The sequence below is a fragment of the Cherax quadricarinatus genome, chromosome 37 (assembly GCF_038502225.1).
Source record: "Cherax quadricarinatus isolate ZL_2023a chromosome 37, ASM3850222v1, whole genome shotgun sequence".
In the NCBI taxonomy this organism is placed as follows: domain Eukaryota; kingdom Metazoa; phylum Arthropoda; class Malacostraca; order Decapoda; family Parastacidae; genus Cherax; species Cherax quadricarinatus.
In genome coordinates this window covers 7,517,384-7,537,748 of record NC_091328.1, presented here as the reverse complement: position 1 = coordinate 7,537,748, position 20,365 = coordinate 7,517,384, and the positions used below count along the sequence as shown (strand labels likewise).

The following is a 20,365-nucleotide window of genomic DNA, read 5'->3' as shown; positions in this document are numbered from 1 at the left end:
CTGCAGGTTTCACTGAGTATCACTGCAGGTTTCACTGAGTATCACTGCAGGTTTCACTGTGTATCACTGCAGGTTTCACTGAGTATCACTGCAGGTTTCACTGAGTATCACTGCAGGTTTCACTGAGTATCACTGCAGGTTTCACTGTGTATCACTGCAGGTTTCACTGAGTATCACTGCAGGTTTCACTGAGTATCACTGCAGGTTTCACTGAGTATCACTGCAGGTTTCACTGAGTATCACTGCAGGTTTCACTGAGTATCACTGCAGGTTTCACTGAGTATCACTGCAGGTTTCACTGAGTATCACTGCAGGTTTCACTGAGTATCACTGCAGGTTTCACGTGTGACTACGTCAGTATCCTGGTTAATACACTTATAAACTGTCTTGGATTATTGTCATAATCAAAACTAAGCGCTAAACCACCATGGACACAGCCTTGGAGATATACCTAGTGACGTCATATTCATCTCTGTGGTAGAAGTATAGCAACACTGTCCAGCCTGCCAGGCGAGACTGCCAGCTTGGTGATTTTTAACCCCGGAGGGTTAGCCACCCAGGATAACAAGACAGTGCGTCATCGAGGACTGTCTTTTTTCCATTGTGGTCCTTCAGTCTTGTCCCCCAGGATGCCACCCACACCAGCCCACTAACACCCAGGTAGCTACTTGCTGGGTGAACGGGGACAACAAGTGTAAGGAAACAAGCCGGGATCGAACCACGAACACTGAGGCGAGAGCGTTGCAACCAGGCAACGTACGTGTGTGTGTGTGTGTGTGTGTGTGTGTGTGTGTGTGTGTGTGTGTGTGTGTGTGTGTGTGTGTGTGTGTGTGTGTGTGTGTGTGTGTGTGCGCGCGCGCGCGCCTTAGAATGTTCAATCGACTTTACACTCAAGTTTTCCAGAGATGTGAACTTCTCCTCTCAGAGTCCAGCCCACAAATACATGACACATCACTGCCACATCATGTCACTGCATGCTTTATGTGGCACTGCGTGTCACAGGTTTCACTTAAAGAATCACAGTATTTCACGTGTGACTGCATGTTTCATTACATGTTTCGCTAAGTATCACTGCATGTTTCACGTCCAATTAAATGTTTCACTAACCACTGCGTTTCATGTATGAGTGAATATTTCACGAGGTATCACTGCACGTTACGAACTTCACTGCTTCTTTCACTACCTGATTTACTGTGTTTCACTGCATATCTCACTGCAAGTTTCACTGGCTTAGGTGTTAGACAAAATAATATGAACACTTTGTTCTATAATATTTTATATTTTCAATATGGAGTTGGTCCTCCATTTGAGCTAAAACAGCACCAGTTCATCGAAGAATTGATTCATATAGCATTTGAACATTATCCAGGGGAACCCTGAGCCATTCCTCAAGCAAAACTTGCTCTTCCCAAGACCACGGTGGAGGACATCGGTTCCTGACTTGCTGTTCCAATTAACCCCACAGATGCTTGATAATATTTAGATCCTGCGATTGTTGGGTCAGTCTAAGTGTTCGACTTCATTTTTTATGTTCTTCATGCCATTTTTAAACAACTCAAGCAGTGCGAATTGTTGCAGTATTGGAAGATATTCCAAAAAAGGATTTGTAACATTTTTAAATTGATTATTCAGTCATTCGACAGTATTATCAACTGTTTATGTTATTCTGTCCAACCTCCCTGTATATTCTGATTAGTATTTGTATAGTCGTAGTGAAGCGCTAAACCCAGTATGCAGCATCTTTGGAATGAGAGGCAGTCAGGTTCATTCCAAGGAACGGGTTTTATCTGTGGTTTTTTGCATGAAGAGTTGTTCACCGGCACCACACCTGGAGTGACCACGGGGGTTCACACAGCGAAGTTCTTTGTCGAGTTTCTCATGATTAGTAGACGGAGGGTTGAGCCTCCACTGCTTGAGCCAAATGACCCCTCACGGGTTTACCGCTTCACGTCAATAATATATATAAACATATATATATATATATATATATATATATATATATATATATAATATATATATACACACACACACACACACACACACACACACACACACACACACACACACACACACACACACACACACACACACACACACACACACACACACACACACACACACAACCCCCAAATACCCACTAACGTTGTCAATCACCTAGACACCTCTTGCTTTACAAACGATTGAACACTCAGCATAGGTGAACAGCTGTGAGAACACACACATGTGAACAGCTGTGAGAGAGACACGTGAACAGCTGTGAGAACACACACATGTGAACAGCTGTGAGAGAACACACACGTGAACAGCTGTGAGAGAACACATACATGTGAACAGCTGTGAGAGAACACATACATGTGAACAGCTGTGAGAGAACACATACATGTGAACAGCTGTGAGAGAACACACGTATGAACAGCTGTGAGAGAGACACGTGAACAGCTGAGACACACGTGAACAGCTGTGAGAGAACACACGTGAACAGCTGTGAGAACACACGTGAATAGCTGTGAGAGAACACACGTGAACAGCTGTGAGAACACACGTGAACAGCTGTGAAAGAACACACACGTCAACAGCTGTGAGAGAACACACACGTCAACAGCTGTGAGAGAACACACACGTCAACAGCTGTGAGAACACACGTCAACAGCTGTGAGAGAACACACTTGTGTTAACACTTGCGTGTTGACGTAAACACATAAGAGGGATATAGCGGCTACCACAACCACTGGTTGACCCCAGAGATTCACTCGAGTGTGCTGGAGGTTGTCTTTGGGGGATGGGGGAGGGTTAAGGAGGAGTGGGAAATGGTGGAGGGAGGAAGGAAGGGGGAGATGACACATGTATGCTCGTTGCTAGGTTCCTCTTGATGTCTCTCTCCTACTATTCTTTACCCTCCTCCTCCTCCTCCTTCCTTCTAATGCTCCTCCTACTCTCCCTCTTTATACTTTTTCCAACTATTCCTGCTATTCATCCTCTTCATGCTCCTCCTTTTATGCCTCTTCCTATTCTTGTTCCTCTTCGTATTGTCAACACAAACAATTATTCCCTTTGAGGGAATCTTGTTAATACTTTTATTATTATTGTGTCTTGGATAATAAGCTTCTAATTATCCCGATTTTTTTTTAAGACTTGTATTGAGAGGCAAACAAAAGATGTAGATTTTGTCGAGGACGTATGAAGGATTTTTGGCTTTGTGGTGGTGTTATGGGTCCAAAAAGCCGCGTGGAAGCCCTCTCTATTTAATCCCAGTATAATTATAGCCTTAAGAAAATTGAACATCAGTATATGAAGCCTTGAGTTCGTTGACTGGACGACCCAGGAGATAAAACACGGCATTGGGGTCATCTGTTTCTTCTGGTTGGCGTGTAGAGTGGCTTGAATACCCGGCATGAAAGGCTTGTAATGTACGGCATTCAACACTGTTTGTCAGCGCTTCTTCCACGACCTCCAAAGCACACTGTGTGGTTTCCAAGATTGTCTCTAATTAGTGAGCGATAGATCTAAGGATGAGGATGGTGGTGGCAGGGGAGGGGCGGGGATCCCATAATTAGCGATGAGAGCAAGGAGGCAGCAGTGGTGAATAGTGATGCCTTATAATCTTAACACACGGGTTCCATGCCCCTCACGACGCTTTCCTCGTTGTCATGACAACCTCCCAACACACGTCTCGTCTGACGGTAAGGTAGGCGCGCGCACGCACACGTGTACACACACACACACACGCGCGCGCGCGCACACACACACGCACACACACACACAAACACACACAAACACACACACACCAGGAGCTGTGACTCGACCCCTGCAACCACAAATAGGTGAGTACACACACACACACCATTTACAACTGTTGGAGAGCTAGGGACAAATAGGAAAACTATAAGGATAACTAAATTAAACAAGAACCTTGCAAGGAAGAGGTTGGTAATAAACTTCATAAACGCTGCTCAGAAATTAAATAAAGTTTTTTTACAGAGTTGTACCGACCTAACATTTTTTTTTTTCAGAAAAACACTATAAAAAACTAAAACCAGGTAAAGACAATGGCGAGATAAAACATTTTCAACTATTTCGTATACCAATATATACGAAGTTATTTAGGAATAGATATAAGGGACATTATAAATGAAAAGAAGCGTGATGACGTTGTGCAAGACGGTAACTACAGTGTGGAGGAGACGAGACTACGTAAGGAAGGACGGGAAGTTGTATTATCAGTATAAATTAGCAAGAAAATGGGAAATTTAAGAAAATGAACATTTAATGATAAAAATTAAAAGCTTATATGAAAACCCCATAATAGTGATGTATACAAGACAAGAGTTGCTGCGGAGAATTATTATAAGGGAGCGTTAAACTCGTAGGGATTATACAGTATCTGTGGGAGGGGGGGATGAAAGGTATTCAGGCTTAATTCAGGGAACTGGAGCACAGATCTGACTCCCTAGATCAAGAGCCCCTCACCGAAAGAGAGAGATATTAAGACAGAGATTACTTAATATACCGAGGGAAGTATCCATAAAGAGTGATCGTAATAGGTAAAAGTTATTATAACAGGAGGTTTTAGCTATAAAGAAAACTGAATCTCTCACGAGGCTGCAACTGCAAATGAGTAACTGAAGTCCGAAATGTAATTACAATTACACACACACACACACAATATATATATATATATATATATATATATATATATATATATATATATATATATATATATATATATATAAATATATATAATATATACTATAGTATTATATATATATATATTATATATATTATATATACTGTGTGTGTCGTGCCGAATAGGTAAAATTGGTCATTTAGCAAAAACTCATTTAAAATTAAGTAGTTTCTAAAATTTTCTCTTATACGTTTAAAGATATATATTTTCATTTATATTAATGTAAAAATTAGTAATTTTGTACCAAAAGAACCTTAGAAAACTTACCTAACCTTATTATAACAAGCTCAATTTAATTTAGCCTAATCCAACTAAATATATTTTAGATAAGTTTACAATAATTTAATATTAAAGAAACATAATGAAATACATTTTTTTCGTTAGGTTCAGAATTATTTTTGGGAAATTAATGCATACACAAATTTTCACTTCCCTTATTCGGCAAAACGAGCATTGCTATTTAAGCCAAAATCGCAAGTTTTACCTTGTATCACGAACATGCGATACAAGATGTCTTTCGTGTTGCAATGAACACAAGAGGTTGAAATATTGCAGAGGAGGAGGTCCAAGCAGATACGATCATATGGAGCGCCTTTGCTGGAGCAGAGTTTAGGAGTGCTAAATGTAATATAATCAACGTTGGTGTAATAAAGCTGTTGCTGACCAAAAAAAAAAAATAGTCAGAGGGAGTCTGTGTCAAAGGTGGGGCCGTCAGCGAGGAGGGAAGATAAAGTAAAGATGTTAGAGCGGTAACGACAGCGGAGATAAATTCTGCGTGCTCCCTGATACACATGACAATCTATAGTTCCGTGGATTAAACCTGAATATCTCCTTCCTAGGCGCTAGGTGACCCCCCCCCTCATTAGGTTTATCGCCTACTCATGATTATAATATAATATAAATGGATTGTTGTGAAAAAAGAATTACGAACCAATGCCTGTATGATCCTTGTGGGTTTAGCGCTTAGTTTTGACTAATAATAATATGAACCAGTACAACAACCGAGCCAATCAACTTACAAGAGATTCATTTAACCAGGACAGAAATTAATATATAAATACAAGAGGAAAAAAAGGGTGAAAAAATAATAGAAAAGAGCAAGGTAGTAGCCAAATTTTATGTAAGTTTTTAAAAAATTAAAATGTTGAAGACAAAAAGAATAAAATACGAGTGACCGACATTGAGACGTCGGTGCGTCAGGTATTAAATACTTCACATATTAAATGTTAAGAACGTAAATCATAAATTGATAGCTGAAATGGAGGATATTGAAATAAGAAATTGCTATTGCATAGTGAGGAGGAAATAAATCAGTAGGCGGCCAAAGGGGATATCTTCATCGTGAGTTGTAAAAGACTGCGGAAAAGTTATCCTATCAACTTTGAAAATTATGAGACTTTCAGTAAAAGAGGAAATATTGGCAGATAGATGGAAGATGAAGCAGATTGCGTGAATACACAAATAACACATAGAAATTTGCGACGGCTTTGTAAATGGTCCAAGTCGCACCGAAACGTCGTGGTAAGTTTCTCTCTCTTATGTGTGGGTTATTTATGTATTGTTCCAGCTACGGTACTGTGACTTTGTTCATTGTGTAAATATTTAAAAATGAGACGAGGAAGACTAATCTATAGGTCAGTGTCTCTGACGCTGCAAAAATATTGGAAAAACATTGAAAGACAGAATAAAATACTCTGCAAAATAAACTTACTAGTAAACAATTGAGTTTGTGATTAGTAAATTCATGTACATATATCAAATTATCAATTTATTATAACAATCTATTGCTGTCCTCTACCCGTTCTTATAAGGGGTTGGATATGAGTGGAATAGTTTTGTTAGTGGGTTTGAGAAAGACCTGCCTGGTATGGGTCACTAGGCCTGCTGCAGTATTGGTATTGCTCAAGTAATGGATGGACCAAGTGTATTTATCTAGATTTTGAGAGAGTTCCCCTTGAAAGACTGATTTGGAAACTGAATAATAAAGGAATAAAAGTTCAACTTTTACAAAGGATGAGAAACTCACAGAAGAAAATGTGAAGATAGAAGAGGAATTTTTTTTTTCATGGGTAAATGTTACAAGTGGGGTGCAACAAGGATTTGTTACGACTCCAGTTATTATTATTATAATCAAGGGGGAAGCGCTAAACCCGGAGGATTATACAGCATACGACTCCAGTAATGTTTGTAATTTATATAAACGAGATGCCACAAGGAATAGAAAGTTATATCAATATGTTTGTGGATGATACAGAGCTCTTTTGAAAAATGAACAGAAATAATTGTAATCACTAAATTGAGCAAATGCATGTGTAGCTAAATGTCATGTAATGGAAATGAGAGAAAACGAAATCTGGTCACAATAATATAGATTGTTTAACAAACGAAAGTATTAAGAGAGATCTTTGCGTTAACAAACTGCCATCTAAAGATGTTAATTTACACTGCGATAGACTAATATGTCACAGTGGGAAACTGTAAATAGCTTTCAAGTTTATGGATGGAGATATAACAAGAATTGTTTACAAAGTATGTTAGGTCGAAGCTGTAATACGTAGCAGCGGCAGCAGCAGCAGTGTTGTGCAGCGGCAGCAGCAGCAGTGTTGTGCAGCGGCAGCAGCAGCAGTGTTGTGCAGCGGCAGCAGCAGCAGTGTTGTGCAGCGGCAGCAGCAGCAGTGTTGTGCAGCGGCAGCAGCAGCAGTGTTGTGCAGCGGCAGCAGCAGCAGTGTTGTGCAGCGGCAGCAGCAGCAGTGTTGTGCAGCAGCAGCAGTGTTGTGCAGCAGCAGCAGTGTTGTGCAGCAGTGTTGTGCAGCGGCAGCAGCAGCAGTGTTGTGCAGCGGCAGCAGCAGCAGTGTTGTGCAGCATCAGCAGTGTTGTGCAGCGGCAGCAGCAGCAGTGTTGTGCAGCGGCAGCAGCAGCAGTGTTGTGCAGCGGCAGCAGCAGCAGTGTTGTGCAGCGGCAGCAGCAGCAGCAGCAGTGTTGTGCAGCGGCAGCAGCAGCAGTGTTGTGCAGCGGCAGCAGCAGCAGTGTTGTGCAGCAGTGTTGTGCAGCGGCAGCAGCAGCAGTGTTGTGCAGCGGCAGCAGCAGCAGTGTTGTGCAGCGGCAGCAGCAGCAGTGTTGTGCAGCGGCAGCAGCAGCAGTGTTGTGCAGCGGCAGCAGCAGCAGTGTTGTGCAGCGGCAGCAGCAGCAGTGTTGTGCAGCGGCAGCAGCAGCAGTGTTGTGCAGCGGCAGCAGCAGCAGTGTTGTGCAGCGGCAGCAGCAGCAGTGTTGTGCAGCGGCAGCAGCAGCAGTGTTGTGCAGCGGCAGCAGCAGCAGTGTTGTGCAGCGGCAGCAGCAGCAGTGTTGTGCAGCGGCAGCAGCAGCAGTGTTGTGCAGCGGCAGCAGCAGCAGTGTTGTGCAGCGGCAGCAGCAGCAGTGTTGTGCAGCGGCAGCAGCAGCAGTGTTGTGCAGCGGCAGCAGCAGCAGTGTTGTGCAGCGGCAGCAGCAGCAGTGTTGTGCAGCGGCAGCAGCAGCAGTGTTGTGCAGCGGCAGCAGCAGCAGTGTTGTGCAGCGGCAGCAGCAGTGTTGTGCAGCGGCAGCAGCAGCAGTGTTGTGCAGCGGCAGCAGCAGCAGTGTTGTGCAGCGGCAGCAGCAGCAGTGTTGTGCAGCGGCAGCAGCAGCAGTGTTGTGCAGCGGCAGCAGCAGCAGTGTTGTGCAGCGGCAGCAGCAGCAGTGTTGTGCAGCGGCAGCAGCAGCAGTGTTGTGCAGCGGCAGCAGCAGCAGTGTTGTCAGCAGTGTTGTGCAGCAGTGTTGTGCAGCGGCAGCAGCAGCAGCAGTGTTGTGCAGCGGCAGCAGCAGCAGCAGTGTTGTGCAGCGGCAGCAGCATCAGCAGTGTTGTGCAGCGGCAGCAGCATCAGCAGTGTTGTGCAGCGGCAGCAGCAGCAGTGTTGTGCAGCAGTGTTGTGCAGCGGCAGCAGCAGTGTTGTGCAGCGGCAGAAGCAGCAGTGTTGTGCAGCGGCAGCAGCAGTGTTGTGCAGCGGCAGCAGCAGCAGTGTTGTGCAGCAGTGTTGTGCAGCAGCAGCAGTGTTGTGCAGCAGTGTTGTGCAGCGGCAGCAGCAGCAGTGTTGTGCAGCGGCAGCAGCATCAGCAGTGTTGTGCAGCGGCAGCAGCAGCAGCAGTGTTGTGCAGCAGCAGCAGTGTTGTGCAGCAGCAGCAGTGTTGTGCAGAAGCAGCAGTGTTGTGCAGCGGCAGCAGCAGTGTTGTGCAGCGGCAGCAGTGTTGTGCAGCAGGCAGCAGTGTTGTGCAGCGGCAGCAGCAGCAGTGTTGTGCAGCGGCAGCAGCAGCAGTGTTGTGCAGCGGCAGCAGCAGCAGCAGTGTTGTGCAGCGGCAGCAGCAGCAGTGTTGTGCAGCGGCAGCAGCAGCAGTGTTGTGCAGCGGCAGCAGCAGCAGTGTTGTGCAGCGGCAGCAGCATCAGCAGTGTTGTGCAGCGGCAGCAGCATCAGCAGTGTTGTGCAGCGGCAGCAGCAGCAGCAGTGTTGTGCAGCGGCAGCAGCAGCAGCAGTGTTGTGCAGCGGCAGCAGCAGCAGCAGTGTTGTGCAGCGGCAGCAGTGTTGTGCAGCGGCAGCAGCAGCAGTGTTGTGCAGCTGCAGCAGCAGCAGCCGTGTTGTGCAGCTGCAGCAGCAGCAGCCGTCTTGTGCAGCAGCAGCAGTGTTGTGCAGCGGCAGCAGCAGCAGTGTTGTGCAGCGGCAGCAGCAGCAGTGTTGTGCAGCGGCAGCAGCAGCAGTGTTGTGCAGCGGCAGCATCAGCAGTGTTGTGCAGCGGCAGCAGCAGCAGTGTTGTGCAGCGGCAGCAGCAGCAGTGTTGTGCAGCGGCAGCAGCAGCAGTGTTGTGCAGCGGCAGCATCAGCAGTGTTGTGCAGCGGCAGCAGCAGCAGTGTTGTGCAGCGGCAGCAGCAGCAGTGTTGTGCAGCGGCAGCAGCAGCAGTGTTGTGCAGCGGCAGCAGCAGCAGTGTTGTGCAGCGGCAGCAGCAGCAGTGTTGTGCAGCGGCAGCAGCAGCAGTGTTGTGCAGCGGCAGCAGCAGCAGTGTTGTGCAGCGGCAGCAGCAGCAGTGTTGTGCAGCGGCAGCAGCAGCAGTGTTGTGCAGCGGCAGCAGCAGCAGTGTTGTGCAGCGGCAGCAGCAGCAGTGTTGTGCAGCGGCAGCAGCAGCAGTGTTGTGCAGCGGCAGCAGCAGCAGTGTTGTGCAGCGGCAGCAGCAGCAGTGTGGTGCAGCGGCAGCAGCAGCAGTGTTGTGCAGCGGCAGCAGCAGCAGTGTTGTGCAGCGGCAGCAGCAGCAGTGTTGTGCAGCGGCAGCAGCAGCAGTGTTGTGCAGCGGCAGCAGCAGCAGTGTTGTGCAGCGGCAGCAGCAGCAGTGTGGTGCAGCGGCAGCAGCAGCAGTGTTGTGCAGCGGCAGCAGCAGCAGTGTTGTGCAGCGGCAGCAGCACAACAATAACTACCAGAGCTGAGAAATATGATTTATCAGTTAAAGTTAACACTAAAGCTGCCAATCTTGATTGTCAGCAGAACAATAGACATGATAACCCTGGTTACAGGTGTTAACAATAGACATGATAACCCTGGTTACAGGTGTTAACAATAGACATGATAACCCTGGTTACAGGTGTTAACAATAGGCTATAGTTGTAAACCGAGGGGAAAAAAAAGTGGAGCCGAAGAATAAATTAAAAAATTTCTTCACAGTGGTAGACCAACGGAATGAATCGAAAAATACAAGTGCTCCAAACATTGAAAAATTTAAAAATATTATATAATGAAAAAAATACTAAAGATGGGACACCAAGGTCATAACTACTTCTATAGCTTCATAGGTAATTTATATATACACACACACGCGCGCGCACACACACACACACACACACACACACACACACACACACACACACACACACACACACACACACACACACACACGCACGCATGTTCCGGGAACCTGTAATGAGAGACACAACTGTCAAATATTTTTTCTGACTAGGAAACGGGAAAAAATATGGAGACAAATTTGTCACTAACACGATTACTCCCACTAGTCCCCCCTCAGAACCCATCCCCCCCCCACACACTTCTCACCCCAACACCCATTATCTCCATTGTCTCCTATAGTTTTAATGGGGGTTCTGATAACTGGAGTGGGTAGTTACTTTGTTGGCAGTGGTAGTGTTGGCGGTGGTAGTGTTGGCAGTGGTAGTGTTGGCGGTGGTAATGTTAGTAGTGGTGGTTATTTATGTATTGTTCCAGACACGGTATTGTGCCTCTATTCTTTATGGTGAACTATCACATTACACCACAATCACCATCACACACTACCAGCATCACACACACACACTTCCCACCCAATTACCTCCCCCCCCCCCGCCACACTACCAGCATCACACACACACACTTCTCACCCAATTACCTCCCCCCCCGCCACCTACCCCCCCCCCCTCACCCGCCACACTACCAGCATCACACAAACACTTCCCACCCAATTACCTCCCCCCCCGCCACACTACCAGCATCACACACACACACTTCTCACCCAATTACCTCCCCCCCCCCCGCCACACTACCAGCATCACACACACACTTCTCACCCAATTACCTCCCCCCCCCCCGCCACTCTACCAGCATCACACACACACACTTCTCACCCAATAACTCCCCCCCCCCCCCCAGCACACTACCAGCATCACACACACACACTTCTCACCCAATAACTCCCCCCCCCCCCGCGCCACACTACCAGCATCACACACACACACACTTCTCACCCAATTACCTCCCCCCCCCGCGCCACACACACACACACACACACACAGAGGTCGGCAGTCAGGCTAAACATTCCGTTGCTAAGGTTATGAATGCTATAGTGATTCATCCCATGTTTGTGATGCTGCCTGGTCGCCATGGCAACCAAGAGAAAACGGTGCCATCACCTCTGCAGAATAAAATTCTTCTACTCTTTACTTCTTTACTAACTTCACACAGCAATAATTTCATAAGTATCACTGTAGGTATCATGAAGTTATAAAAATACAAGATACCTTGTTTAACTTATTATCAAGTTGGATTATTATTATTATAATCAAGGGGGAAGCGCTAAACCCGTAGGATTATACAGCGCCTGTGGGGGGATGTGGAAGGTATTCAGGCTTAATTCAGAGAACTGGAGCACAGATCCAATTCCCTGAATCAAGAGCCCCTCACCAGCGTCAAGGAGCCTTCCTTGAGGGGTATCAAGTTGGAACAGTGAGAGAGTTGCAATTGTTTAAAAAAATACGTGAGCAAACACTAGGTCAATATCTATTAAGAAAACGTTTCGGTCCTGAGACCTTCATCACCTCTAACATAGAGGGATTCAATACACAATGTGTGTTTTGTATATATATTTAGGCGGAGAGTGGGGTGTGAGTGACACATAGTGACCTGAAGAATGTCATATTGGCAGTCTTCAAACCTGGAAAATTCTAGTGACTGGTCCCAAATCTGCACACACAAATCACTCCGAACAAAAGCGAGAGTCTTGGCAGGCAGTGAAAAACACTAATGAAAAGCAGGGAGGTCACGAGTACACTGGTAATGCAGTACATGTAAAAGGCTCAAGACTTTTCAACTTCCTTCATACTTGGAAAATTAAATACAGACTCCTGACAGTCTTTTAACATAGAACTTGATAAGTTCAAGTTACTTCCTGATCAGTCGGGTTGTGTTTACGTTGGACTGCGTACGGGCAACGGTAACAGTCAGGCCTTGATGCACCCGGAGGCCTGGTCTGGGACTCAGGAGCGGGGTCACTGACCCCCGAAAACGTCCTTTATGCTTGAGTTACAACAACGAATTAAGCTATTTTCCTCAATCTTTTATGTCCCTCCTTTCAGCCTTTAAAAAATACTTGAAAACTAAATTGATTTCAGTTGGTGCAGACGATCCAAGAAAGGCATCCCCATATCCAATATCCCCCCCCCCATCTGCCTCAGCCTAGGTAAATGAATCTTTCAAACTTCAGGAGAGAAAGGAGTCCTAGCTACACTGAAGATCATTAGAAACTGTAGCCTAACTCTCTCAAGAAGTCCAAGAGCTGGAGGTGTTTTGTGTGTGTGTGTGTGTGTGTGTGTATTATCAAGTTGTGAGACAGTTGTACTGTAGGTTATTAAACTCCCTAGTTACACCCCGCTCCTGTCACCCAGCCCTCCCTTCCATTCTTCCTTCCTCTCCCATTTCAATTCTTCCCTTTCATTCCCATCCTCTTTAACTCAACAATTTAAACCTATAAACATACAAGAGATTCTCTTGTAAAATAATGTAAATGAAACTGAAGGGCTGGCGGGCGACCGGTAACAACAGGTATTCACGTTAAACTTTTGTGTTTCAAACTGTAAGATGAAATAATGCCGCCCAGAGCTGCATCTTGTTAACAACTGCACCAGTTTTATTTACTTACGTTAAAATGTGTGGCGAAGAAATTATTTGTGCCAGTGTGGAGGTGGCGGGGAAAATGTTATACAATAGCGGAGTTGGATCAATGTAGGTGCAGAGGACATTGCTCCCAGGGATGCTGGTGGTGGTGGTGATGCTTCCTTGCTGGTGGTGGTGATGCTTCCTTGCTGGTGGTGGTGATGCTTCCTTGCTGGTGGTGGTGATGCTTCCTTGCTGGTGGTGGTGATGCTTCCTTGCTGGTGGTGGTGATGCTTCCTTGCTGGTGGTGGTGATGCTTCCTTGCTGGTGGTGGTGATGCTTCCTTGCTGGTGGTGGTGATGCTTCCTTGCTGGTGATGCTTCCTTGCTGGTGGTGGTGATGCTTCCTTGCTGGTGATGCTTCCTTGCTGGTGATGCTTCCTTGCTGGTGATGCTTCCTTGCTGGTGATGCTTCCTTGCTGGTGGTGGTGATGCTTCCTTGCTGGTGGTGGTGATGCTTCCTTGCTGGTGGTGGTGATGCTTCCTTGCTGGTGGTGGTGATGCTTCCTTGCTGGTGGTGGTGATGCTTCCTTGCTGGTGGTGGTGATGCTTCCTTGCTGGTGGTGGTGATGCTTCCTTGCTGGTGGTGGTGATGCTTCCTTGCTGGTGATGCTTCCTTGCTGGTGATGCTTCCTTGCTGGTGGTGGTGATGCTTCCTTGCTGGTGGTGGTGATGCTTCCTTGCTGGTGGTGGTGGTGATGCTCCTGCTTTGCAGGTCATAGCGATACTTTTGCTGTTTCGTTAGTGGTAGTGATCTTCCAGCTACTTTGCTACTGGTGATGCTAGTGATGCTTCTAGTGCTCTTGCTTTGTTGTTGTTGTTGTTGGTGGTGGTGGTGGTGGTCCTGGTGTTCGTGGGTTGTGCTGGCGCTTCTCGGGGGGAGATGGTGGTGGTGGCGTTCGTGCAGGAGTGTGCTGATGGTAGTGGTTGCGTTTGTGCTGTGTTGTGCTGAAGGTGGTGGTGCTGTGCTGCTGCCGCCGCCACCGCTGCCGCCGCCACCGGTGATTGCTGCTTCTGGTAGTTTTTCTTGTGATGCTCTGGTGACGCTGTTATATATATACTGTATTACAAAATTTAGCTTCTTTAATATTATAATTGTTCTTCAATCCAAATAAAGATCTATGCCGTACATAGTTTATTCTGGCAGTCAGCAAGATGGTGTAGCCTCGAGTCATGTTGTCACAGTACAGCCTCACACGAATATGTATAACATAAAAGTCAGAATTATAATTATTATTATTATTATTATTATTATTATCAAAAAGAAGCGCTAACATAAAAGTCAGAGTAATTGTTAAAATTACAGCATTGAAGAAATCTAAATGACTTGACATAAAAAGATGCATTTGTGAATTATTATATTTAAAAAAAAACTGCTAAACCTAAGTGAGTGACATCTGCAGGTAAAAAGGTGTGAAAGGAGAAGCAAATGCAAAGTGGAAAGTCATGTGAAGCCTTAGAGTAATTATACTGATAGTTAATATAGTGTCTGGGGAATGGAAACAATTACAGCTAATATCTACAGTGGTGGGAAGCTCCAGTTTCCTGGATCAAGAGCCATTTATCATGAAGGCATCCTTTGACAGGTCTTATAGACTGGGATATGACAGTCTAGTGTACAGAACACATCTCTTGTCCCACATTATAATAAAAAACGAAGCGCTAAACCTACAAGGGTCATACAGCGCAGCACCCACATTCTTAATATTCCAGAGTTACAAGAGCCTACAAGTAGTTTATTTTTAGTGTATGCATGGAAAGCGCTAAGCTCGTAGGGGGTCATACAACACCTAGGAAATGTAGACAATTAGGCTCGATCCATGAAGGGGAAAAGTGTAGCTACAATTCCTTTGATCAAGAACCCTTCACCGGCACCAAAATTCCCTTTCCCAACGCCCGTTTGAAGGCATTCACTCTCACGCTCAATGACTAAATAAGGTGGAGCTTTGTGAATATATAAAGTAATGTTAATAAGTAATAATAATGCAGTAACTTGTCTTTACAGTGATGGCATCGGTCGCACAGGCACTTACTGCCTCATCGACATGGTCCTCAACCGCATGGCGAAGGGAGCAAAAGAAATCGACATCGCTGCCACACTGGAACATATACGAGACCAGCGGCCTCACATGGTCAAGAGCAAGGCGCAGTTTGAGTTCGTGTTGATGGCCGTAGCTGAGGAAGTCCACGCTATCCTCAAGGCCCTCCCTCAGTAGCTACCCTCCTGACGACGACCCGGCGAGACTTCAGACATGCAGGAGGGACGCGCGGACATCCAAAGGTTGTGTCGACGTCCCCTCCGCAAAACCATCTCCTCCTTCACACACCGCGTGGCTCACCCTTAAGCCTCCAGGCTCATGTGGACGACCAGCGGGCGTTGTATCTATGCTACTGTGTCGTCGTAATCACACCTCAGCGACTTGTATCTCGTTGTAGCTTTACTTTCAGCTTCCCCTTTTCGTACAAGATACTATCCACAATCTTGGTTGTTAGGACTATGGATGGCTTACATTGGACGTATATGCCTACAGGTGTCAGAGTATAATGATATATATTTTCTTTCATTGTTTCCAGATAATTATATAGGATATATATAAATATATATAAATATATATAAGTTGTGTATAAGTGGTAATAATAACAATTAACGTTGTGTATCGCGCAGACGTCCACCAAGTCACACTCAGTTACACAAACTTTATAGAAAAACATCTACTGGGGGTGCACCAAAAAAAAAAATGGCGTTTACTACAAAATTACTCATAGTATCAGTGTAAAGAAACACAACTTTCCTACCCAGGAAGGAACAACAATTATGCAGACAGATAACCCAAAGAAGTTTTTGTAACTGAGTAAAGTAAATGTCATCCAAACCTCTACTGTCCGCTTTATTTTCTCTACAAAAGTTTCCTCCAAAAGTAATAAAAAACTCGAAAATATAAAACAACTATAAAAAGAGAAATCAATGACCACTTCATTGGCTACGGGATGTCCAATCCCCGAGTCTCTTGGATGGTGCTGCCCTCCTCCTCCAATCAGGAGCCTTCTTGGACCCAGCCTCCCAAGAAGGCTTCTAATCAGCCAATCAAGTTCCTCGGCTGATGACTCCCGCAGCTAATGAGCTTAGATGTTGCTTCCTGTGTTTAGATAAAATGGATAGTTTAGCATTAGGTTAAGTTCCATATATATGTAGAAATATCTACTCGCAGCAACCTGTGGAACTGGAAATTTTTACCTCTATAGGCCACATCCGCATAAAATCTTAACACCCGAGGAAATTGTGGGAGCAGAGTGCAAAAAAAAAAAAAACTATTTTAAATCAAGATACTCGCCAACCCCCATCCCCTTCCTTCCCAGAACTGATAGTTCTCCATTCTATTGTCTGCAACTTCGAAAGGGAACAGAAACTCAAAAATATTTTGCAAAAAAATAAAATAACGAGACTTGAGAGAAGTAGGAATATCATCGACTGTAGTTGAGTGCGTCGCTGTTCTTTCTCAGATTAGTTGGGTGTCAAACATTATAACTGTTTTGTATCATTTAAAAATCTAGCATTGTAAAAGAAATACATTTTTATTTTGATATATAATTAGGTTTATTAAAATAGGTAGACCAATTTACATCTTTGTCTTCATGGTTACAATTATTACTTATTTTAAATATAAATGATCTCGCATTATTGTCAATTATTACACGAGTATTATTATCAAGTGAACATTTAAGTACTGTATATTCTTGGTAGGTAGGCTCCTACTAGACTGTGAGAGCCTCGTCGTCACTATGACGGCCAGACAGCGGTCTTCCGCTACCCCGACGCCAATAAAAGTGATTTGGTGGAAACTTAAACTTTCATTTTTACCTTCTCGTCAATTTTCCTTAAAGGGAAAATGCCTTGATGCAGATAAAGGGCTCTTAATCCAAGGAATATGAACAGCCCTAAACTTTCTTGGATCATAACCGATTACTTCCTCCCCCCTTCCTCCTTTTAATCAAGCACTGTACGATCCCTACGGTTTAGCGCTTCCCGGTGAATATAATACGTATTGATATCTTTTTTAATGTCTTAATTTTAATTTCTGATAGAACCTTCCCTATAAATTAACTACATGTCAATAGGCCAATTAATCAAATTAAACTAAGCCAAAATAATAGACACGCATTAAATGATTTTTTTATTAACACGTCGGCCGTCTCCCACCAAGGCAGGGTGGCCTGAAAAAGAAAAACTTTCATCATTCACTCCATCACTGTCCTGCCAGAGGCGCGCTTATACTACAGTTATAAAACTGCAACATAAACACCCACTCCTGCAGAGTTCGGACACTGTGCTTCCCATCTCCAAGACTCGAGTCCGGCCTGCCAGTTTTCCTGACTCCCTTCATAAATGTTACCTTGCTCACACTCCAACAGTACGTCAAGTCCTAAAAACCATTTGTCTCCATACGCTCCTATCAAATATGCTCACGCATGCTTGCGGGAAGTCCAAGCCCCACACACACAAAACCTCCTTCACCCCCTCCCTCCAATCTTTCCTAGGCCGACCCCTACCCCGCCTTTCCTCCACTACAGATTTATACACTCCTGAAGTCATTCTATTTTGTACTATCTTTTCTACATGTCCGAACCACCTCAACAACCCCTCCTCAGCCCTCTAGATAATAGTTTTGGTAATCCCGCACCTCCTCCTAATTTCCAAACTACGAATTGCAACAGTCACCAACATTCACCACCCATGCTTCACGCCCATATAAGAGCATTGGTATAACTGTACTCTCATACATTCCCCTCTTTGCTTCCATAGACAAAGTTCTTTGTCTCCACAGACTCCTAAGTGCACCATTCACCTTTTTAACATCAATTCTGTGATTCACCTCATCCTTGATAGGCCCATCTGCTGACACGTCCACTCCTAAATATCTGAATACTCTCTCCCTCCAATCTTTCGTCACCGAATTTTATCCTCATCACCTTACTCTTTCCTGTATTCACTTTTAATTTTCTTATTTTACATACCCTACAAAACTCATCCACCAACCTCTGCAACTTCTCTTCAGAATCTCCCAAAAGCACAGTGTCATCAGCAAAGAGCAACTGTAACAACTCCCACTTTGTGTTAGATTCTTAATCTTTTAACTCCACACCTCTTGCCAAGACCCTCGCATTTACTTCTCTTACAACCCCATCTATAAATATATTGAACAACCACGGTGACATCACACATCCTTGTCTAAGGCCTACTTTTACTGGGAAATAATCTCCCTCTCTCCTACATACTCTAACCTGAGCCTCACTATCCTCGTAAAAACTCTTCACTGCATTCAGTAACCTACCTACTATTCCATAGATTTACAACTACCACATTGCCTCCCTATACACCCTGTCATATGCCTTTTCCAAATTCATAAATGCCACAAAAACCTCTTTACCCTAATCTAAATGCTGTTCACCTATATGTTTCACTGTAAACACTTGGTCTACACACCCCCTACCTTTCCTAAAGCCTCCTTGTTCATCTGCTATCCTACTCTCTGTCTTACTCATAATTCTTTCAATAATAACTACCATACACTTTACCAGGTGTACTTAATAGACTTATTCCCCTATAATTTTTACACTCTCTTTTGTCCTCTTTGCCTTTATACAATGGAACTATGCACGCTCTCTGCAAATCCCTAGGTACCTTACCCTCTTCCATACATTTATTAAATAAAAGCACCAACCACTCCAAAACTATATCCCCACCTGTTTTTAACATTTCTGTCCTTATCCCATCAATCCCAGCTGCCTTAGTCCCTTTCATTTTACCTACTGCCTCACAAACTTCCCCCACACTCACAACTGGCACTTCCTCACTCCTACAAGATGTTATTCCTCCTTGCCCTATATACGAAATCATAGCTACCCTATCATCAACATTTAACAATTCCTCAAAATATTCCCTCCATCTTCCTGATACCTGTAACTCTCCATTTAATAACTTTCCTCTCCTATGTTTAACTGTCAAATCCATTCGTTCCCTAGGCTTCCTCAATTTATTAATCTCACTCCAAAACTTTTACTTATTTTCAACAAAATTTGTTGATTTGCTCTCTTTTTACATTGCTTCACTGCTCTCTTAACATTTCTTTTCCTCTCCATACACTCCCTCCTTGCATTACTTCTACTTTGTAAAAACTTCTCATATGCTAACTTTTTCTCTCTTTCTACTCTACATCATTCCACCAATCGCTCTTCTTCCCTCCTGCACCCACTTTCCTGTAACCACAAACCTCTGTTAAATACTCTTAACACTACATTCTTAAACCTACCCCATACATCTTCAACCCCATTGCCTATTCTCTCACTAGCCCATCTATCCTCCAATAGTTGTTCATATCTTACCCTAACTGCTTCCTCCTTTAGTTTATAAACCTTCACCTCTCTATTACTTGCTGCTTCTATTTTCCTTGTATCCCATCTACCTTTTACTGTAGCTACAACTTAAAAGTGATCTGATGTATCTGTGGTCCCTCTATAAATAATTTATACTGGTTAAATATTTATATGGTACTGAGTAGTCGTATTTACCTACATACAATGCTGTATGACCCTTGCGGGTTTAGCGCTTGGTTATGATTGTAATTTTACATACATAATATAAACACCCACAGGTTATATACACTAAATGGTGAGCATCTCCAAGATGTATAGATATAGTTTTACTTATAATTTAAACAGGATTAAAGTATACTTTATGGTAGTGTACATGTAGACAGCCTGTACTGTCTGCACAGACAGCCTATGCTGTCTGCCAGGTTAGTTCATATTTTGCGGCACTAAGGTGCTGCCCTCTCTTGGCCTGCCCAGGTCAGTGGGATGCTGGTCCCACTCGCACTCCCACTCGCTCACTCTCTCAGTGGCCTAGAAGCAGTCAACAGTCCTACTAGCTCTCTCCATCGTGGGTATGGCCCTCCTGGGCCATGGGCACAAACACACAAGCCTGTGTACCCACCACAACTTTGCAAAATAAAGTAAAGAAGCTGCCGAAGACGTTTATCATTAAACCCCGCTCTGCAAGAGCCACCAAACTGGTTATAAATGGTGGGAAACGGTGGTCGCAGCAAGTGTGTTTGCCTGGAGAGAGGAAGGAAATGGAATGAAGTTGTGTTCACTTCATCACTCTGCACTAGAAACATCCGGCTCTCAACGAGTTATCCTGATGTCGTGTCTGGCG

The 20,365-nt window shown here is 44.6% G+C and overlaps 1 protein-coding gene across 5 annotated transcripts in view; it reads left to right on the top strand.

Moving 5' to 3' along the window:
- The window catches only part of IA-2 (tyrosine phosphatase IA-2), a 772,548-nt gene extending 755,556 nt beyond the window's left edge, over positions 1-16,992 (top strand). For all 5 annotated transcript variants that reach the window (XM_070091865.1, XM_070091863.1, XM_070091866.1 and 2 more), the window contains exon 28: positions 15,158-16,992. In XM_070091865.1, coding sequence (XP_069947966.1) covers positions 15,158-15,368 — 211 coding nt within the window. In that variant the 3' untranslated portion in view covers positions 15,369-16,992. The remainder of the gene's footprint in view (positions 1-15,157) is intronic.
- Positions 16,993-20,365: the final 3,373 nt, after the last annotated feature.